This window comes from Manacus candei, unplaced genomic scaffold (genome assembly GCF_025592945.1).
Source record: "Manacus candei isolate 608988 ecotype Guabito, Panama unplaced genomic scaffold, ASM2559294v1 h1tg000293l, whole genome shotgun sequence".
Taxonomy (NCBI): domain Eukaryota; kingdom Metazoa; phylum Chordata; class Aves; order Passeriformes; family Pipridae; genus Manacus; species Manacus candei.
In genome coordinates, this window is record NW_026138341.1 from 69,468 (window position 1) to 89,605 (window position 20,138).

A 20,138-nucleotide genomic window follows, 5' to 3' on the forward strand; every position below is an offset into this window, starting at 1 on the left:
ACACACCTGAGGGGACACACCTGAGGGAACTCCCGGGGGGACCTGAGCAGAGGAGCTCAGCGGTAAGATTCTTCTCTGACAAGGAACCAAGGGAAACGATTTCAAAGACTGCTTTTTCAGGGGGGGCCGGCCTCAAAAACACCTTTTTCGGAGGGTTTTGACCTCAAAACGACTGGTTTTTGGAGAGGTTTGACCTCAAAGAGGCCTCTTTTGGAGGGGTTTGCCCTCAAAACCACCTCTTTTTGGAGAGGTTTGACCTCAAAAACACCTTTCTCGGAGGGGTTTGACCTCAAAAACGTGTTTTGCTTTTTTTTTTTTTGAATCCCAAACTGAAGTAAGTGTGCTGTTTTGGGGTGAAAACCGGCGGGATGGGTCACAGAGCCCTGAGGTGGGAGGGAAGGACACGACCAGGCGAGCTCCAAACAGGCACTTTTTTATTGTTGGTCACGACACCGACGGACCCCCCCCCGGAGCACCAGCGTCGTTAATGCCTCAGAAACGCGCTTAAAAAAATGAGTATTTTGGTGTAGAACACCAGCCCTGCGGGTTTTAGCATTTTTTAGGAGGGTTTTTTTTTTTCCCCCCACCCCTCGCCCGGCCCCCGATCAGGGGAAGGAGTTGCAGGGACAGGAGTTGCATTTCCAGGCAGCAAAAAGAACCGTTATTCCTAAAAAAAACCGGGTCGTTTAATGCCTCGAGCGCAAGCTCCGGGAAGAAAGAGCCCAGGCCGTGGAGTGTGAAGGTTTTCCCGACACCGAAATCCCCCCGGACAGCTGCCCTCGCTCTCAGCTCTCCCAAAAAAACCCTGACAGGAACAATTCCCCCGTCCGGAGCTCCCGGCACGGGCAGTTTTCCCCTTTAAAAATAAACAAAACAAACCGCTTTGGGCTTCTTGGGAGTTAAAAATCCTTAATTCTGCTCCTCAAGTCCCTCCTTTGCCGGGAGGCAGCCGAGCCAGCCCGGCGGCGTCCCCAAGAACACGTTTTTCCCAAATTCCTTCTCTCCTCCACCACTTCCAGCCCTCCCAATTCCCGCTGTATTTTGGCTTTTGGAGCAAAGAGAGTTCCTGATGCTCCTCGGCTGCTTCCAGCAGCGATTTCACCCCCAAAGGGTCTGGATTTGGGAAGAAAACAGCTGAGAGTGGAGGGGCGAGAGGGAATTTACCCCCGACGGGGACATTCCGAGTGGAAACTGAACCCAAATCCCCCCGAAACCTGCACAGGGAGGGGACAAAGTGAGTTAATTCAGGCCCAGCAGCAGGAAACACTGGCTGGAGGTGCTGGAAAAGCCTGGTCATTATTCCCTGAATTATTCCCACTTACCCCAAACAGAGCCTTATTTCACCTTTTTCCTGCAGAGCTTCGCCGTTACTTTTTCCCTTTTTGTTTTTAACCTCTCCCTTCATTTTTTTTTTTTACTTTCCCTTCACCTTCTTAGTTTTACCTCTTCCTTCATTTCCCTGGCCTCACCTTCCCCTTCCCCTTCCCTGTCCAGCCCTACCCCGGGGCACCGATCACCTGCACTGAGATAGGAGAGGGGGAAAAAAAAGGGGGGATTTAAGCAAATTACAGCCTTTGATCCCCGGCCCGGCGGCAGCAGAGCCCAAAACCTGTCCCCAGAATTCCCGGGAAAAGCTCAAAATATCAACTAGAGAACCGAGAACGCCTCAGAAAAGCAAAATATACAAAAAAGCCCCCAAAGCACTGAATAATTCTGTAGAAACGTTCCCCCCTCTGACACAAACCCCCAAGACCGTGAGGGAACCGGGATAAAAAGCTCGAGGGACTCTGGGGGGGGGTTAATTCTGTTATGATTTGGGGTTAATTAGTTGTATTTTAGAGTTAATTAGCCCCCTCTCAGCCCCCAAAAGTCCCTTTTGTTCTCCCCCACGTGCCAGGAGCTGCCAAAGCCCTGGACCTTCCCTCGGGCAGGAGCGAGGCGCTGGCTGCCCGTGGGTTTGCTAAAACCACCCCAAACGACCCCAAAACCCGCCTAGATCCACCCAGCACCCCCTCTCCCAAAAAGCAAAGCCTTTGGGGAAGGGTTTGCCCCAAACTGCCGGGTTTTGGATGCCGGGACGCGGATTTTGGGGAGGAATCGGCGGAAGCCGCCGGTCCTGGAGAGGAGGTGCAGGAACCAACCAGAGCCTCAACCCCCCAGTTCTGCCCGGGGACCCCTCGCTCCCCACCACCCCCACCCCCGACAGGCGGCTACAGAAGCACTAATTAGCTTATTCCTAAAAGAATTAATTAGTTGGGGCCCAAACAGGGCCCTGGTACGTCCCCGGAGGGCGGCAGGAGCAGGGAGGCCATTCCAGCCCGTTCCCGCTCTCCGGATGGAATCACCAACTGCAGCTCAACATTTTTTGGGGGGGGGCCACGACTGAAAAACCCCCTCGAGGAGCCGCCCGGACCCCCCCCCGGGCTCGTTCTCCCGTCACCTCCACGCCCGGATCCGCCGGAGCGCCGAGGGAACGCGGAACACGTTTACCGGGATAAAGGACCGGGATCAAACCCAACGGAGCTCGTTTTGGGGTCACCAGCACCCCGGGAGGAGGGACTGTGCCCCTGCCAGAGCCCCGGGCGTCGGATCCTCAACAATCCCCGTTTCCCCGAGCCCCCCTGGCGGGAGGAACCCAGCGGGTCCGAGGTCCGGGAAGGCAAATTCCAGAGGGGCCGGGCGGCGGGGGAGGCCGGGACGGGGCTACGCGTCCGCCTGCCCCGCGTTGGTCTTCTTGAGCAGCTTCCTCAGGTCGGGGGACATGAAGTAGGGCTTCTCCGCCGAGCCGTCGTTCCGCTCCAGGTCTTCCACTGCCGAGAGAAAGCCCCCCCCCGGCCCCACAGGTGGGGCGGGCACGGGCCTGGCTCAGCTGGGATCCCCTAACCACCACCCCGGACCAAATGCAGGCGGGGCGGGCACGGGCCTGGCTCAGCTGGGACCCTCCAACCACCACCCCGGGCCAAACCAAGTCTCTGCCATCACCGAGGGCTTCCCCCTTCTCTGCCTCTGTCACAACGAACGTGCCCGAACACGCCAAGCTCCCCCCTCTCCCTCGTCCCAGGAGAGCCGGGAACAGCCCAGGGGGATTTGGGAGAAAGCGGAAAATCGGGTGTTGGGTTACTCCAGGGGGGGAAAAGTCGAACAGAGCCGAGGGAAAAGGGGTCCCTTGGAGGGAAGGGAGGTCCCCTGGAGGGAAGGGAGATCCCCTCGGCTCTTCCCAGGGGCTCCAGACCCCAATGCAAAGCGATTCCCCTTGGGATTCACCATTCCCAACGAGGAGCATTCCCAACATGCCACTGCACCAAGGGGTCGGAAAATCCCGGGAAAACAACACCCCGAACCCCAAAAAAACCCACAGGGCCCCGGAGCAGAGCGAGGGCACCCGGGGGGGGGGGGGGTTTGGGGAGGGATTTGGGTCCCTCTGGGCTGGAAGCAGGAGCGTTAAGGCCACGGCCTCGTCCTGGGAGGGCACAGCTCGGGGTCAGCTCTGGCTGCCCGGGGGGCTGGGAGGGGGCTCTGCTGCTTTTATAAATCCCGATCGGTTCCAGGCTGTCCAGAGGAGGAAACACAGCTGCATTTTTGGGGGGGGGGCTGTGACACACCCCCCTCAGCACTTTGGGGGCTGATCTCTCTCCCCCCCGAGGTCACACCCCTGTGATTTCCCCCCATCCCACTGGGGACGCTCGCTCTGCTCCCCCGGCACTGCCTCGCCCTCACGGACCCCCCCCGGGCACCACAGCCTGTGTGGGGACTCGCCTCCCTTCCCCACAGGCTCCTTCTTCCTTCCCACAGCCCTCCAGGGCTGGGATGGCCTCTGGAATCATCTCCAGCTACGCCCCGGGAGAGCGTGGAAGTTGTGACAGCCCCCCACTCGTGACAAACCAACCCACTCGACCCCTCCCAGGGGAAAAGCAGCTCCCAGGACCAGCCCCCGCAGCACCCAAAGCTCCAGGAGGGACCCTCTGAACCCCCGGAGTCCCGGAGGCTCCGAACCTCCTTGTGCCGAAGCAGCAGGTGAGAAACCAAAGCTCTGCAGCCTCACCCAGAAACCTTCCGAGTTCTGCGGTTTGCATAGAGAGGGGGCCGGGAAAGGGGGCCGGGAAAGGGGCCGGGAAAGGGGCCAGGGGAGGGCCGAGGGAAGTTCTGCTGCTCTTGGAGAGGGGAGCGCCCAGAGACCGGGTTGGGGCGGTGGAACCCACTCGGCCCGTCCCACAAACCCCCGTCCCGCTCCCGGCCCTCCCACCCACGCCTGGTGGTCAGGAGCAAACATCTCTGGGCACCCACGCCTGGTGGTCAGGAGCAAACATCTCTGGGCACCCACGCCTGGTGGTCAGGAACAGACATCTCTGGGCGCCCGTGGGGACCCGGCTGGTCCCGGCCCCGACTCCCGGTGGCGCCGGGCGGGTTCTCTGGCTGCGGGAACGCGAGTCACTGGGCAGGAAGGCGGGCTGGGCGCTGAGAGGGTCGGCACCCCCCTACCCTGGAAGGGCTCCCGGGGCACAGAGCGGCACCGAGAAGCTGCTCAGGTCGGGAGGGGGGGGCCGGGAGGGTCCTGCCCCCGGCACACGGCGCCGGCCCCCAGCCTTGGCTGCCCCTAGCCTTGGCTATCGGCGCTTTTGGAAGGCTCGAGGTGCCCCTTCAGCAGGATCTCGCTGAGCTCGGGGGACATGTAGTAAGGCCTCTCGGGAGATCCATCGTTCCTCTCCAGGTCTTCACCTTTTCCAACCCCGGGAAGGAGCGGCCGTGAAGGGGAGGGAGAGTGAAAAAGCAGCGGGAGAGCCGGGGAGAGAGAGAGACAGGGCGGAGATGGAGGATGGAGGATGGAGAATGTGTGAACGAGAGACACGGGAGGGGCGGAAAAGGAGGAAAAAGAGGGGGGAAAAGGGAAATTGAAGTTAGCTGCGTTAATCCCACCGAAAAGCACCAAAAGAGAAGGAGCAGGAGGGAGGCAGGAGCTGCAGCGGGCAGGGGGAAGCAGGTGAGAAGGCAGGTGAGGAGCCAGGAAAGGAAAAAAGCGGGAGGAAACCACACGGAGGGAACCCCGGGGGGATTTTGGAGCCAACCCCCAAATGTGGCCAACTCAAGCCCGGAGGGAGGGAGGGGTTTTGCCCCCCCCCCCCCAGGGTTGGGTACTCACAGAAGCAGAGGAAGAGGGTGTCCACGCACATGCCGTACACGCTGAAGAACCCGTGGGCGATGAGGTAGGAGCCCACGATCACCGTCTGCAAGAGACGCCGCGCGGTCACGCCGCGGCACCACAGGGAGAGCCCGGAGCGCCCCGGGGGGAGGAGGAGGAGGAGGAGGAGGAAACCGCTGAATCCCGAATTCCCCAGGGGAAGGGGGAGAAGGGAACAGGGCAGGACTGTTCAGAGCAGCCCGAGGGGGGACAAAAGGCCTCAGGCACGACGAGGCGGCCGGAGGCCAACGCGGGCAGCGCGGGGAGGGCGCGCGGCCAACAAAGGGCTTGTGGAAAAACACCCAACAAAGACGGCCCTTGAGGCGCCGGGGGCGGGCAGGGGGCTCGCCTGGGGCATCGCTGCCCTTTGCCTCGGGGGTCACCCCGGCCCCAGACGGCGGCTCACCAGGATGGGGACCCAGTAGTAGTTCAGCGGTGGCGCCGTGTCCTGGACCAGCTTGATCCGCTGGGTGAAGAAGAAGAAGGCGAGGATTCCTGGGAAAGCGAACACGGGATGGGCACGGCGGTGGGGTGGGGAAGACAGAACACGGGACACGGCAGGGGTGACCTGAGTGGAGGTCCTGGGACGGCACAACCGGCTCCGGCAGCCGGACGTCCCGAGGAGGAGCTGCCGGTGCCCGGCGCTTACCGACGCTGCCCACTATGAGGAGCTTCCCGAGGAAGAAGAGGAAATCCGTGACTTTATCTAACACGGCCACCCTGGAAACAAGAGGGAGGGATGAGACTCCCCATCCGCTCCCCGCCCCAGGCCCCGATGGAAGCGCGGGAGGGAGGGAGGGCCCCGAGGACGGGGAGCCGGGTCGGGGGTGACCTCGGGCAGCGGGAAGGACTGGGAAGTAACGGAGCAGAGCCCTCCTGGCCAGCGGGATCTCACCTGATGATGTTCCTCATCAGCAGGAAGAAGGCGTTGCGGGCCGAGGTGCAGAAGTTGGTGCCGTAGATCGCGATCTAGAGCGGGCAAACGGGGCAGAGCAGAGAGAAACGGGGCTGCACCCAGGTCACCACCAACGAGTCCCATCCCGGAGCAGGTCTCTGGTAAATCCCACCCTGGGTCGGGCATTGTGGAGACCCAGAGCTGAGCCCGCCCACCCACAGAGGGCCCTTCCCAAAGTCAACGTGAGGTGGCTGAGACCGAGGTTTGCCGGCCAAGCAGCCGCAGAGCTCCCCGTTCCCGTGACGTTGGCGGACACGATTCCCAACAGCCGCCCAGGGAAACCCCCGGGAGCGCCGAGACGCCCCCACGGCAGCCCCGGGCCCCCCCGAGGGCATCAGTTTGGGGCGACTCTCACCATGATGTAGGCGTTCCTGTTGAGGAATTTGATGAATTTCTCCAGGCACCAGAAGCAGCACTTGAGGCAGCTCAGGAGGAACTTGGCAAACTTGTTCTCTGCGGCTGGAGGGCACCAAAATCGGCACCAAAATCAGCACCAAACGGACCTTCCAGCAGCGACTCCAAGGTCCCTGGTGGAGACCTTGTCCCACCACGGCCTCCCCCCCGTGCCCTGTTTTCAGCCTCCCTGTGGCTGCAGACAGTGGGATGAGCCCCGTCTGCTCTTCCCACGCTCCCACTCGCTGTTTACGTTCCCCGACGAGCGCGGCACAGACTTCCCTGGCACCCGCACAGGCCCCCGGGGCGGGCTGGCTGAGCCCGGAGCCACGGCACGTCCCTTGGCTCCTGCCCCGGGAAACCCTTCCCAGAATCCCGAATTATGGAACGGTTCGGGTTGGAAGGCACCTGGGAGCTCGTCCTGTCCCGGGCAGGGACACCTCCCACCAGCCCAGGTTGCTCCAAGCCCAGTCCAGCCTGGCCTTGGACCCTTCCAGGGATCCAGGGGCAGCCACAGCTTCTCTGGGCAACCCGTGCCAGGGCCTGCCCACCCTGCCAGGGAAGGATTTCTTCCTTTCTTGGACAAAGAGGCGACTACGGGGCCCTAAGAGGAAAACCCTGATCCTCCCCCGAAACCCTGCAGCGATTCCCCTGGACTCGAGGGCCGCGGGGAGCGGCCGACCTCGCCCGGCCCCTCACGGCCATCGCAGCCCCGGTACCTTTGAGCCGGTGGTCCAGGTACTCCAGCGTGACCCTGATGACCTGGACGATGGCGAGGACCAGCGCGCCGAAGGCCAGCGAGCCCGTGTGGTACCTGGGGCGGGAGCGCCCAGACCCATCAGGAGGGGACAACCTCCGGGAGCCACCCGGGGTCTCCCCCGCCCGCGGGGACGTACCGGAGCGCGCGGCCGAAGGCGGAGAAGAGCGGGAAGGCCGGCATGTCGTCGGGCTTCTTGAAGGCCCAGTAGTAGGAGGCGAAGGCGCCCGCCAGCGTCACCTGGCCCAGGGCGATGACGAAGTTGGCGAGCCAGAAGAACATGAAGACGTTGAAGAACTGCAGCACGATGAGGTACTTGTGATAGGCCGTCTCGCCGCCGTAGAAGGCGAAGAGGCACTGGGCGTCGGGGCACAGCTTGGTGACGTTGCTGGTGTTGAAGGTCTGCGGGCAGAGCAGAGGTGTCGGTGGCGGCCGGGGATGTGTCCCCTTCCCCCCGAGCAGCCCCGGCGTTCAGAGACATCCTTATCCCGCTCAGCTTCCCAGGAGGGTCAGCTCAGACCAGCTCCAAGCATGTGGTGGCTCGGGGAGAACAACCTGACACGGCCGGGCTCGGAAAGAAAGCTGGAACCGCGCCGGGGAGGAGCGCGGGGGCTCCGAGAGCCACCAGGATGCTTCTCACGCCACGAAGGGTCTCATGTCTGCCAGGTTTCCCCGTGCCCTCACCTCCGGCCTGCAGGTCTGCCCGGAGAAGGGGCAGGCGGACTCGTTGAACACCTTGTACACGGCCTCGTTGGAGGTGGACAGGAAGCTGCGGAGCGGCCGTTAAGGAGAGCCCCTTTCCCAGCCCCAACCCCAACCCCAACCCAGCCTCTGCTCCGCTCCCACCAACCTCCCCCCGCCGCTCCTGCACCCAGGGCTGGTTTGGGGCTGAACTTCAAGGCGGCCGCTGCGCCAGCGGATCCCGTTCCGCGCCCGGGGGAGCCCTTTGGCTGGCGGGCAGCTTCCTTGCCGGGGAACAGGGAGGCAGGGCAGGGGAAGAGCAAAGGATACACGGCGGTGCTGGCCCAGTAGGCGATGCAGAGGCACAGCAGGAAGAAGGTGCACAGGGGGAACAGCAGCGAGGACATGACGTGACCGACGGCCCTGCGAGAGGACGGCCACGCCGCGGTTAAAGCCCGCGGTGCCGGGAGCCCCCCCAGACGCCGGGACGGGACGGGGGGGCAGTGGCCGTGGGGCGGGGCCGGCCGGACCTGCTGGCCTCCTTGATGAGCGCGATGGCGATGAGGATCCTCTTGCGGAGGAAGATGAGCAGCAGGACGATCACCAGCTCCACCACGCACAGGATGATCACTGCCGGGGGACGAGGGGAGCCCCGGGAATGGGGGTGGTGAGAGACCACCTTTGCCTTCCCGGGGAAAAAACCCCTCGTGGCTTCCCTCCCACCCCCCCCAGGGACGTCCAACACGGCAGGATCCCCCCGCTCCTGCTCCCCCCAATCCTAAATTCCCCCCTGCCCCCAAATCTCTGAGACTCCCTAAAATCCCCAAGACTCCCCCACTCCTGTGAACCCCCCAAATCTCTGGGCCCTTCCAAATCCCTGAACCCCTCAAATCCGTGGACCCCCCAAATCCTTGGACCCCTCAAATCTCTGGATCCTCCAAATCCCTGAACCCCCCAAGTCCCTGAACCCCCCAAATCCCTGAACTCCTCAAATTCTTGGACCCTCCAAATCCTTGGACCCCTTAAATCCCTGGACACCCCCCCCCCAAAATCCCTGGACCCCCCAAGTCCTTGGACCCCTCAAATCCTTGGACCCCTCAAATCTCTGGACCCCCCAAATCCCTAAACCCCCCAAATTCCTGAGCCCCTCAAATCCCTGAACCCCCCAAATCCCTGAACCTCTCAAATCCCTGGACCCCCCAAATCCTTTGACCCCCCCGAGTCCCTGAACCCCTCAAATCCTTGAACCCCTCAAATCCTTGGACCCCCCAAATCCTTTGACCCCTCAAATCCCTGAACCCCCCAAGTCCCTGAAACCCCCAGGTCCCTGAACCCCTCAAGCCCCTCCTTCGCAAGGAGACCCCCCAAAACCCCCCGTGCTCCCCCTTCCCTGTTCCCCGGCACTCACGGAAGGCCAACCACGTCTGCCGCAGGTGGAGGTAGACGCGCAGGTCGGTCTGAAAGCCCAGGTCCACCAGGGACACGTCCGAGCCCGCCTCCCCTTTCAGCTTCGCGTATTCCATGTAGCAGTGGAAGATTCCTGCGGGGAAAAGCGGGAGATTGTCCCGTTTTCAGGGAAAAGCGGAGCCGGACGCCGGCGGGCTCCGCTCAACCCCACCAGCGCCGACGTTCGGGGGGAAGGCACCCGGAAGGACACGGAGCGTGAGCTTCCATGAGGCAAATCCCGCTCAAAATAGGGAGTGGAAAGTAGGGAAAAGCCAGAGAGGCACTCCCGACCCCCCCTGCTCACCGTATCCCAGCACCAGGATCACCATCACGATCATGACCCAGACCATGATCCCGGCCAGGAAGCGCAGCAGGACGATGAAGATCAGGCTGGCCACCATGGCGATGACGAGGCCTCTGCGGGAGGAAGGTGCTGGTGTGTCACAGCCCCCCCCGTGCCACCCACGGGGCACCCCAAATGTGGGACTTGCGTGAGGAGGAGCAGAGCAAAGCCGCTCCTCCGGCACTTTGCGCTTTGCCCCATGGAAACCACAGGGGGGAAATCATTAAATCCCTGAGTTTTGCCCTGTTTGTGCCGGCCCAGCACCCGGCTCTGCCCCCGGGGAGGGAGGGCCGTGCTCACATGATGATCCAGTACCAGGACACCGTGTAATCCTCAAAGATCTTCATGGCCAGCTGCCGGGTCTCCAGCACCACGTTGGCTTTCCTGCAAGGCAACGGGAAACGCCGATGGAGCGGGAGCTCCGAGGAGCCCGGGGGGGGATGGAGGCGGGTTTTGGTGCGGGATTTCCAGAGGACACCAGACCCCGGCTGGGGTGAAACCGCTCGTTCCTCGCCGGGCGAAGCAGCGCTAACGAACGGAGCCGCTCGTTAAGCGGCTCCCGGACTCACTTGGCCCCTTCCAGCAGCTCGGTGACGTTCCTGCGGTGCCCGCGGCCGTCGTCGTAGGTGGTCTCGTTGCCCACCATGATGACGCCCTTCTTGGCCTGGATGGCCGGGAAGCACCTCCGCGCCACTGGCGACAGAGAGGAGGGGGCGGCTCAGCCGGGACAACCAGCCCGAAGCCCCCAAGGGACCCCCAAACGGGAGCCTCCGACCCCCAAACCATCCCTACAGAAGCAGGGACAGAGCGAGCGAATCGTTAACGAGCTCGTTAACGAGCTCCCCGCTAATTCTGGACATACTTACAGGGGGTGCTGGGGATGAGCATGGCCGGGCACTCCCTGTCCTTCAGCACCTCGATGGGACCCTGGGGGAGGAAGGACACCGAGAGCCGTCAACGCTCCGGGCAGGAATCGCCCCTGTGGCACCAGAATGCCGGCACTACCACCGGAATGCCGGCACCACCACCGGAATGCCGGCACTGCCACCGGAACGCCGGCACCACCAGAACACCGGCACTGCCACCGGAATGCCGGCACCACCACCGGAACACTGGCACTGCCACCGGAATGCCGGCACCACCACGGGAACGCCGGCACCGCCACCCACCTTGCGCGGGTCGAAGGTGGGGACGCAGAAGTCCCGGTAGTACCCCAGCTCCCCGGGCACGCCGTGGGCCGTCAGGTACGTCAGGTACCGGTCGGGGCATTTGCTGACGCAGATCTGGGGGTGGGCAGGACACGGGGGGGGGGTTGGAGGTGACGGTGCGGGACATCCCCCCCTCCCAGTGCCCCGTGGGGACCCCTCGGGGCGGGCGGAGGGCCCGGGCCGTACCTGCGTGGTGGGGCACTGGAACTCCAGCAGCACCAGCGGGCTGGCGCACTTGACGATGTCGAAGTAGAAAAGGAAAGGCTTCTTCCTGCAGAAGGAACCAAAAGGTTTGGGGGGACCCCCGTGGCGCCCCGGGGGGGGTCTCTGGGGTGGCGGGATGGGCACTCACTCGTTGGGGGTCCCCTGCTGCCCGCAGAACTGCCCGCGGCTGTCGGTGGGGTGGATCACCTTCCGGGGGTCCCCGTGGGTCCAGGCTGGGGGGCACAGGATGGGGTTGGAGCCAGCGGGGTCACTGCAGCCCCCACAGCCCTTCCAGAGGGGCAGGACCCTCAGCATGGGGGGCAACCTCCCCTGAGCCCCCAGACCCGACCCTCAGCACAGGGTCCAACCAAACCCCCCCTGAACCCCCAGACCCGACCCTCAGCACAGGGTCCAACCCCCCTGAACCCCCAGACCTGACCCTCAGCACAGGGTCCAACATCCCCCCTGAGCCCCCAGACCTGACCCTCAGCACAGGGTCCAACATCCCCCCTGAGCCCCCAGACCTGACCCTCAGCACAGGGTCCAACCAAACCCCCCCTGAGCCCCCAGACCCGACCCTCAGCACAGGGTCCAACCCCCCCTGAGCCCCCAGACCCGACCCTCAGCACAGGGTCCAACCCCCCCTGAGCCCCCAGACCCGACCCTCAGCACAGGGTCCAACCCCCCTGAACCCCCAGACCTGACCCTCAGCACAGGGTCCAACCCCCCCTCGACCCCCAGCACGTACCCACGACCCCGACCACCACGTAGCCCACGATGGCCACGACCAGCAGGACACAGCAGACGATGTCGGTGCAGCCCCTGCCAGCGGGGAGAGGAAGGTTTGGGGACCCCGGGTTTGGGGACCCCGAGTTTGGGGACCCCCGGTTTGGGAACCCCGGGTTTGGGGACCCCGGGGGGCTCTGTTGGCTCCGGGGGGGCTCCACTTACCTGTCATAGATGGGACCCTTAAAAGTGGGGTCGTATTTCTGCGGCGTTCCTGCGGGCAGGGAGAGGGACGGGATGGGGGGACGGGATGGGATGGGAGGAAGGGGCTCCTCCTCCTCCTCCTCCTCACCCCTGGGCACGCAGGATAAGGGGAACCGGGACCAAAACAATCTCCAGATTGATTCCCTGCCGCGGAGCCGCTTCCCGGGCGTGGAAACAACCCCTCCCTTGGAAAACCTGTTTCCACGTGGTTCCATCCAAAAATGCCCCCGAGTCGCGGCAAGAGAGACCCGAAATCCCGCGGAAACGCCGCAGAGACCCCAAATCCCAGGGAAGCACCAAAGAGCCGCGGGGGCAGAGCGGGGCTGGGGTGAGCGGGGGGACTCCCGGGGGTCCCGCAGAGCCCCGGAGCAGCCCGGCCCCCCCCCCCCCAGCCCGCCACAGCCCCCCCGGCGCTCCGGCCCCGTCCCGCTGCTCCTGCTTTATTTTTAGGGTGGGAACGGAGCCAGCGCCGGCGCCACCGTGGGAGCCGCCCGGGGCTGGGGGGGCCGGGGCTTTGGGGGGGTCTTTGGGGGGGCTCGGAGCAGCCCCAGGGCAGGGACGCATCTGTTTTTTGGGGAGGGAGTGTCACAGCAGCCCCGGGCTGGGGACACTCTCGCTTTGGGACATTTTTGGGGGAGCGCCGGAGTTCGCTCCCCTCGGGGCGCCCCTTTCCAGCCCCGGCCGACCCCTGATCGCCAAACCCTCACCCCAGACCCCCCCAAAACAGCGGCCCGGAGGGGTGTGGGGAGGGTCACTGCTGCAGGAAGGGGGAGTCGGATCGACCCTGAGGGACCCCCGGACCCCGATCCCGGCGGTGCCGGCGCCGCGGTGACGCCCCAGAACCGCCGGAGCCGGTTTTGTCCCGGCGCCGGCTCCGACCGCGACCGTCGGGCCGGTTCTGCGGCCGCCGGGGAGGGCGGCCCCCCCCCCTCATTGCGGGCCCCCCGGGCCCCCAAACCCGCGCCCCGAGGCCCCAGCAGCCCCCCCGAGGCCCCCAAACCCGCGGCCCCTTCCGTGCGGGGCGCGGCCGCTTTTGCTTTCGCTTCGCTTCGCTTTTTATTGCCCCTTTTTCCGCCCCTTTCGGGTTCGTTTTTTCCGCCTTTCTCCGCGGCCCTTTGACTCCTTCCGCGCCGAGCCGGGGGCCGAGGGGGCCCCGACCCGCGGGGAACCCCCAGAGGTGCCCCCAAGCCGCGGTGGACCCCCTAAAAGTGCCTCCAGCCCGCGGCGGACGGTGCCCGCGACCCCCGGCGAAGCTCTAAAGGTGCCCCCGACCCCCGGCGAACCCCCGCCGGTGCCCCCGACCCCCGGCCGCGCTGCCGAAACCCAGGGCCCCCCCCGATCCCCCCGCCCCCGTTACCGTGTTTGCCGTAGTAATTGTCCTCCTGTCCCCCCATCCCGGCGAGCGCCCGGTGGCCCCGGACCCTCCGCCCTGCCCGTCCCCGTCCGAGCCGGGCTGGGCTGGGCTGGGCTGGGCTGGGCTGGGCTGGGCCGGCCCCTCCTCCGTCACCGTCCCCCAAAATCCGCCCTCCGGGGCGTAAACACGGCCCGGACCCCGCCCCGCAGAGCCCCGGCTCCCGGGGACACCGGGGGGACACCGGGGGGGACACCGGGGGGCTCCGCCGGGCACCGGCACCGGGGGAACTGGGGGGAACCGGCTCCGGCACCGGGAGAAACCGGGGGACTCCGAGGGGCACCGGAGGGGTCGGGCACCGGGGGGAACCCTCTCTGGCGCCGGTGGAACCGGCTCCGGCACCGAGAGGCCCCGGGGGGCTCCGGCGGGCACGGGGGGGACCCGGCTCCGGTACCGGTACCGAGGGGCACCGGGGCGCTGTCCAGGCCCCCCAAACCGAGCCCAAAGGTTGGGAACGGGCGGGAAATCTCCGGTTCCAGCCGGGAAAGGGCTGGAGGGCGGTGCCACCGCCCGGTGACGCCGGTCCCGTCCCCGCCCCGGTTCCATTCGGGTAAATAAATCACCGGGAATAGCGGCGGGATCCCGGCGCCCATAGGCCGCCGGTGATGTCAGGGCTGCGGGTCCCGTCCCCCCCCCCCCGCGCGAAGGGAACAAAGGCCGGGCCGGGGGGACCCCCCCTCCGAGGAAAAGGGGGGGATCAGGAGGGTCCCGCCGCGGCCCCGCGTGCTGGGGGGCTCCGAGGGCCGCGGCCCCCCCCGGGAAGGGGTCCCGGTGCCGCCTCCCGTGTCCCCCCCTCCTGTGTCCCCCTTGGGATGGGGGCACCCCCCGGGACCCCCCGGCGGGTGTGGGGGGGCAGCGGCACCGGCCCGACCCCGACCCCCCCACCCAGCCCGGAGCCGCCCCCCCAACACACGCGAAGGCCCCGCCCCGGCGGCCTCCTTGGGGGGGTCCCAGGGGCTGGACGGGGGGTCCTCAACGCCAGGGGGTGTTCCCCAAACGTGGGGGTCCCCAAACGTGGGAGTCCCCGAACATTGGGGGTCCTCCCTCAAACGTGGGCATCCCAAAATCAGGAGACCCCGCAAACCTGGGGGGGGGGTGTCTAAATCCCCTGGGGATCCCCCCAAGCCGGAGGGTCCCCAAAAGAAACCCTGAGGGTGCCCAAAATCCGCGAGTCCCCAAACCCCAGGGGCTGCCCGGGGGGGGGGGGGGGGGTCCCCAGAGCCGGGGGGGTCTCGGGGAGCCCCGGGGTGGGTGGGGGGTGCCCGGTACCGTAATCGCCGTCCGGGTCCCTCCTGCCCGCGGGTCGGTCCATGGCGGCTCCTCCGCCGCTTCCCCGGGACCCCCCCGGGACACCCCCGGCACCCCCCGGGCTGCGGCTGCGGGCGGGGCGGCTCCGGGCCCGGCCCCCAGCCCCGACCACCGGCCCCCGGCACCGACCCGCCCCCGGGGCCGGGCCCGGAGCCGTCCCGCCCCGCCCGGGGCTCCGCGGGGACCGGGGGCTGCGGGGCGGGGCACAACGGGGGGCTGGGGGTGCGGGGGTCCTCCGGGGTGGGGTTCTCAGGGGACAGGGACTCCCCGGAGGGGGGGATTCGGGGGTCTGGGGGGGCGGGGATGCTCCAGAGGGGGGGATGCGGAGGTGCGAGGACCCCACGGGGGGGGAATCGGGGGGTCTGGGGGTGCGGGCGCCTCCCAGAGTGGGGGATACGGGGGTCTGGGGGTACAAAAACCCCACCCCGGTGGGGGATCTGGGGGTACAGGGACTCCCCGGTGGGGGTCCAGGGGGCTGGGAGTGCGAGGACCCCCCAAAGTGGGGGGATCTGGTGGTCGGGGGGTGCGGTTCCCCCCAGGGTGGGGGATACGGGGGCTGCGGGGCCCCCCCCCATGGATCTGGGGGTGCAGAGCCCCCCAGGGTGGGGTACCCAATCACCCAAGAGCTGCCCACCCCCTCCGAGCCATCTCGGGGTCCCCTGGGTGGGGGGGTCCCACCACCCCGCGTCCCCCCCCGCCAAGGCCGTGGGGTCGCGGTGGCCGGAGCCCCCCGGGGAGTGGCCGAGCCCGGGGGTCCCCTCTCGGCGCAGGGATGGGACCCCCGGCGGGGGGGGGGTGGGGTGGCCGTGGGGCCGGGCCGTCCCCTTTAAGGCCCCGCGCGCCCCTGGGCGCAGCCGCTCACCTGGGCAGGTGACGGTGCCGCAGGTGGTGACGGTGCCGCGCGCGCCATGGCCGCCTCCGCCCTCTTCATCCTGGACCTCAAGGGGAAGGTGAGACCCCCCCCCCTCCACCCCGCCGCGACCACCCCAAACCCCCCCGGGGGGGACCCCGCTGTCCCCGCTCACCTCGAGGGTCAGCCGGGGTCAGCGGCGGTGACCCCCGTGACCCCGGGGATGGGGTGAGGGGTTCGGGACTGGGAGGGTCCCCCCCCTTCTGACCCTCCCACCCTGTTACACCCACCCCAAAGCCCCCCCTTCCCCCGGGGGGGACCCGGGTCTCCAGGGTGGGGGACACCCCGCTGTCCCCTCCGCCCTTGAAGGTCGGCCAAGGTCAGCGGCGGTGACCCCGTGACCCCGGGGAGGGGGTGAGCGATTTGAGGGGGGGGTTCCCCCATTCCTGACCCCCCCCCCCACTCGCCCCACAGCCGCTGATCAGCCGCAACTACAAGGGGGACGTGGGGCTGGGGGAGATCGAGCACTTCATGGGGGTCCTGCTGCAGCGGGAGGAGGAGGGGACCCTCACGCCCCTCCTGACCCACGGCCACGTCCACTTCCTGTGGATCAAACACGCCAACCTGTACCGTATCCTTCGGGGACCCCTCCCCGGGCCCCTCTGAACCCCCCCCAGCCGGGGGGACCCCCCGGTGCCCCCCCCTTTCCTTAACCACCCCCCCGGCAGTGGTGGCCACCACCAAGAAGAACGGCAACGCCTCGCTGGTCTACTCCTTCCTCTACAAGGTGGTGGAGGTGAGTTCGGGGGGTCTGGGGGGTGAGGGTGCCCCTAACGTGGGGGTCTCCCCAGTGTGGGGGTCTCCCCTGTCCAGGGGGGTGACAGAGGTGTCCTGAACACCCCCCCCCAGGTGTTCTGTGAGTACTTCAAGGAGCTGGAGGAGGAAAGTATCCGCGACAACTTCGTCATCGTCTACGAGCTGCTGGACGAGCTGATGGACTTCGGGTTCCCGCAGACCACGGACAGCAAGATCCTGCAGGAGTGAGTGCGGGGGGGGCCCGGGGGGTGCCGGGGACCCCCCCGAGGCCCCCTCACCCCCCCCCCCATTGCAGGTACATCACGCAGGAGGGCAACAAGCTGGACACGGGCAAGTCGCGCGTGCCCACCACGGTGACCAACGCGGTGTCCTGGCGCTCCGAGGGCATCCGCTACAAGAAGAACGAGGTGTTCATCGACGTCATCGAGTCGGTCAACCTGCTGGTGAGGGGGGCACGGGGGGGGGTCTGCCAGGGTTGGGGGGGTCTGCCAGGGTTGGAGGGGGTCTGCCAGGGTTGGGGGGTCTGCCAGGGTTAGGGGGGTCTGCCAGGGTTGGGGGGTCTGCCAGGGTTAGGGGGGTCTGCCAGGGTTGGGGGGGGTCTGACAGGGTTGTGGGGGGTCTGCCAGGGTTGTGGGGGGTCTGCCAGGGTTGGGGGGGTCTGCCAGGGCTGGGGGGGTCTGCCAGGGTTGGGGGGGCCTGCCAGAATGAGGACGGTGCCAATGATGAGGGGGGTGTCAATGATGAGGATGGTGCTGCTGATGAGGATGGTGTCAATGATGAGGATGGTGTTGACGATGAGGATGGTGCTGATGATGAGGATGGAGCTGACGATGAGGGTGGTGCCGATGATGAGGACAGTGCCAAGGATGAGGATGGTGCCGGTGCTGAGCTGTGCCGTGCCGTGCCCTCAGGTGAGCGCCAACGGCAGCGTGGTGCTGAGCGAGATCGTGGGCACCATCAAGCTGAAGGTTTTCCTCTCGGGGATGCCGGAGCTGCGCCTGGGCCTGAACGACCGAGTCCTCTTCGAGCTGACGGGCCGTGAGTGCTGTGGGCAGGGGGGGGGCCTGTCCCTGTCCCCCCCAAACCCCCCAAACCCCCTCCTGCCTTCCAGGGGGGAAGAACAAGTCGGTGGAGCTGGAGGACGTGAAGTTCCACCAGTGCGTCCGTCTGTCCCGCTTCGACAACGACCGCACCATCTCCTTCATCCCGCCCGACGGGGACTTCGAGCTCATGTCCTACCGCCTGCACACCCAGGTGGGGCCGGGGGGGGGCACGGGCTGCAGGGCTGGGACCCCCATCTTGGGGGCTAGGACCCCCATCTCGGGGCTGGGACCCCCATCTTGGGGCTGGGACCCCCATCTCAGGGCTGGGATGCCCCTCTGTGGGGCTGGGACTCCCATCTCGGGGCTGGGACCCCTATCTTGGGGCTGGAACCCTAGTTTGTGGGGTTGGGACCCCCATCTCAGGGCTGGGACTGCAGTTTGTGGGGCTGAGACCCCTATCTCAGGGCTGGGATGCCCCTCTGTGGGGCTGGGACTCCAGTTTGTGGGGCTGGGACTCCAGTTTGTGGGGCTGGGACCCCCATCTCGGGGCTGGGACCCCTATCTTGGGGCTGGGACCCCCATCTCGGGGCTGGGACCCCAGTTTGTAGGGCTGGGACCCCCCTCTGTGGGGCTGGGATCCCCATCTCAAGGCTGGGACCCCCATCTGGGGGGCTGAGCCCCCTTTCCATGGGTCTGGGCCCCCCTCTATGACTCCATCACCACTGTCCACGCAGGCAGGACCCTCCTGGGGTGGTGGGGACACCCGGGGGACACGGGGCGGGGGGGAGCACATGGGGGTGACCCCCGTGCCCCCCCCCAGGTGAAGCCGCTCATCTGGATCGAGTCGGTCATCGAGAAGTTCTCCCACAGCCGGGTGGAGATCATGGTCAAGGTGAGGGCTGGGGGGGGTCCCTCGGTCCCTCCCTGCCCTGCAGGGACCCCCAGCCGCCCCCTGAGCCCCCCCACGTGTGTGTCCCCCCCCCCCCCAGGCCAAGGGCCAGTTCAAGAAGCAGTCGGTGGCCAACGGGGTGGAGATCGCGGTGCCGGTGCCCAGCGACGCCGACTCCCCCAAGTTCAAGACCACGGTGGGGGCTGCGCGGTACCTGCCCGAGAGGAACGTCGTCATCTGGAGCATCAAGTCCTTCCCGGTGAGGACACGCCCTGGGCCCCGGCCTGGGGGGTCCCTCCTGTGCCCCCAACCCCATTCTGAGGGACCCCCATGTCCCCTCATCCCCTGTCCCTGTCCTGGGGGGGCCCCTGTGTCCCCCCAACCCTGTCCTGGGGGGTCCCCCGTGTCATGTGTCCCCCCCTCCCACCCAGTTCCCCATCCTGGGAGGTCCCACCATGTTCCCCCCCCCCATTCCCATATTCCAGGGTCTCCCCTATCCCTTGTCCCCCATCCTGGGGGGTGTCCCCCATCCTGAGGGGTGTCCCCCATCCTGAGGGGTGTCCCCTGTCCTGGGTTGTGTCCCCTGTCCTGGAGGGTGTCCCCCATCCTGGGGTTGTCCCCTGTCCTGGAGGGTGTCCCCCATCCTGGGGTGTCCCCTGTCCTGGGTTGTGTCCCCTGTCCCAGGGGGTGTCCCCCATCCTGGGGGGTGTCCCCCATCCCGGGGGGTGTCCCCCATCCCGGGGGGTGCCCGGTTCTGGGCTGTGCCCGCTGTGGGGTCCGCAGGGGGGGAAGGAGCACCTGATGCGCGCCCACTTCGGGCTGCCCAGCGTGGAGAAGGAGGAGGAGGAGGGGCGGCCGCCCATCAGCGTCCGCTTCGAGATCCCCTATTTCACCGTCTCGGGCATCCAGGTACCCCCGGGGGGGGCCTGGGGGGGCTCTTTGGGTGCCCGGGGTGGGTGTCCGGGTACCTGGGGGGAGAGGGGGTTCAGGGTGCTCGGAGGGGCTCTTTGGGTGCCCGGGGAGGGGGCGTCGGGGGTCGGGGTGCCCGAGGGGTGTGTGGGGGGGTCATTCCCCACCTGCCCTCCCCCCCCAGGTGCGGTACATGAAGATCATCGAGAAGAGCGGGTACCAGGCGCTGCCCTGGGTGCGGTACATCACCCAGAGCGGGGGTGAGTCGGGGAGACCCCCGGGACCCCCCCCCAGCCCGGGAGCCTGGAATTCCCCCGGGACCCCCAGCCCGGGAGCCCCCTCCTCACCTCCTCTCTCTGTCTCTTGCAGATTACCAGCTCCGCACCAGCTAAGGGGGGCCCCCCAGAGACCCCCTGGACCCCCAGGGACCCCCCCCCCCTTCCAGGTCCCCCACCCTTTGCCCACCCTCCTCCTCCTCCTCCTCTGCCCCAATAAAGATGGAGCTGAGACCACCGGCCCCGCTGCTCTCTTTGGGGGTCGGGGGGCGCTCAGTGGGTCTGGGGGGAGCGGGAACAGCGGCGGGGGGGTCTCGGGGTGCGACGGGGGCGGGAATCGGGGGGGGGCTTTGGGGGTGCGCGGGGATGCGGTGGGACCCACCCGCGCCTTTTGGTGGGAGCGTTGCCCCTTTAAGAGCGGGAAGGGGCGGGACCGGCCTGCCGGGCAGGGGGCGGGGCGTTCCTTTGTCACGTGACTAAAGGG

The 20,138-nt window shown here is 66.8% G+C and overlaps 2 protein-coding genes across 6 annotated transcripts; one reads left to right on the forward strand and one right to left on the reverse strand.

Annotated features, from left to right (window-relative positions):
• Positions 1-417: 417 nt before the first annotated feature.
• SLC44A2 (solute carrier family 44 member 2) lies at positions 418-14,952 on the reverse strand. 5 transcript variants are annotated; one of them, XM_051775363.1, is made up of 22 exons: positions 14,834-14,952; positions 12,115-12,163; positions 11,912-11,985; positions 11,312-11,396; positions 11,146-11,230; positions 10,921-11,034; positions 10,618-10,678; positions 10,321-10,444; positions 10,052-10,135; positions 9,713-9,825; positions 9,371-9,502; positions 8,493-8,592; positions 8,293-8,385; positions 7,966-8,050; positions 7,421-7,683; positions 7,244-7,338; positions 6,487-6,590; positions 6,072-6,145; positions 5,826-5,896; positions 5,583-5,671; positions 5,138-5,222; positions 418-4,716 (listed from the first exon to the last, which is right to left on the reverse strand). In XM_051775363.1, exons 1-22 carry the CDS (start codon positions 14,874-14,876, stop codon positions 4,595-4,597), a joined length of 2,145 nt encoding a protein of 714 aa, XP_051631323.1. In that variant the 5' UTR covers positions 14,877-14,952; the 3' UTR covers positions 418-4,594. The 5 variants fall into 5 exon arrangements, with proteins under 5 accessions (XP_051631323.1, XP_051631325.1, XP_051631324.1 ...); XM_051775365.1 differs by lacking the exon at positions 14,834-14,952 and adding an exon at positions 13,511-13,667 and having other exon boundaries at positions 418-2,810; XM_051775364.1 differs by lacking the exon at positions 14,834-14,952 and adding an exon at positions 13,511-13,667.
• A 680-nt stretch (positions 14,953-15,632) lies between these two features.
• Positions 15,633-19,868, forward strand: AP1M2 (adaptor related protein complex 1 subunit mu 2). The gene is made up of 12 exons (XM_051775366.1): positions 15,633-15,822; positions 16,197-16,353; positions 16,451-16,518; positions 16,632-16,762; positions 16,834-16,981; positions 17,450-17,576; positions 17,650-17,792; positions 18,402-18,473; positions 18,571-18,729; positions 19,254-19,379; positions 19,564-19,639; positions 19,749-19,868. The coding sequence occupies exons 1-12, from the start codon at positions 15,781-15,783 to the stop codon at positions 19,769-19,771; spliced, it is 1,272 nt and encodes a 423-aa protein (XP_051631326.1). The 5' UTR covers positions 15,633-15,780; the 3' UTR covers positions 19,772-19,868.
• The last annotated feature ends 270 nt before the right edge of the window (positions 19,869-20,138 follow it).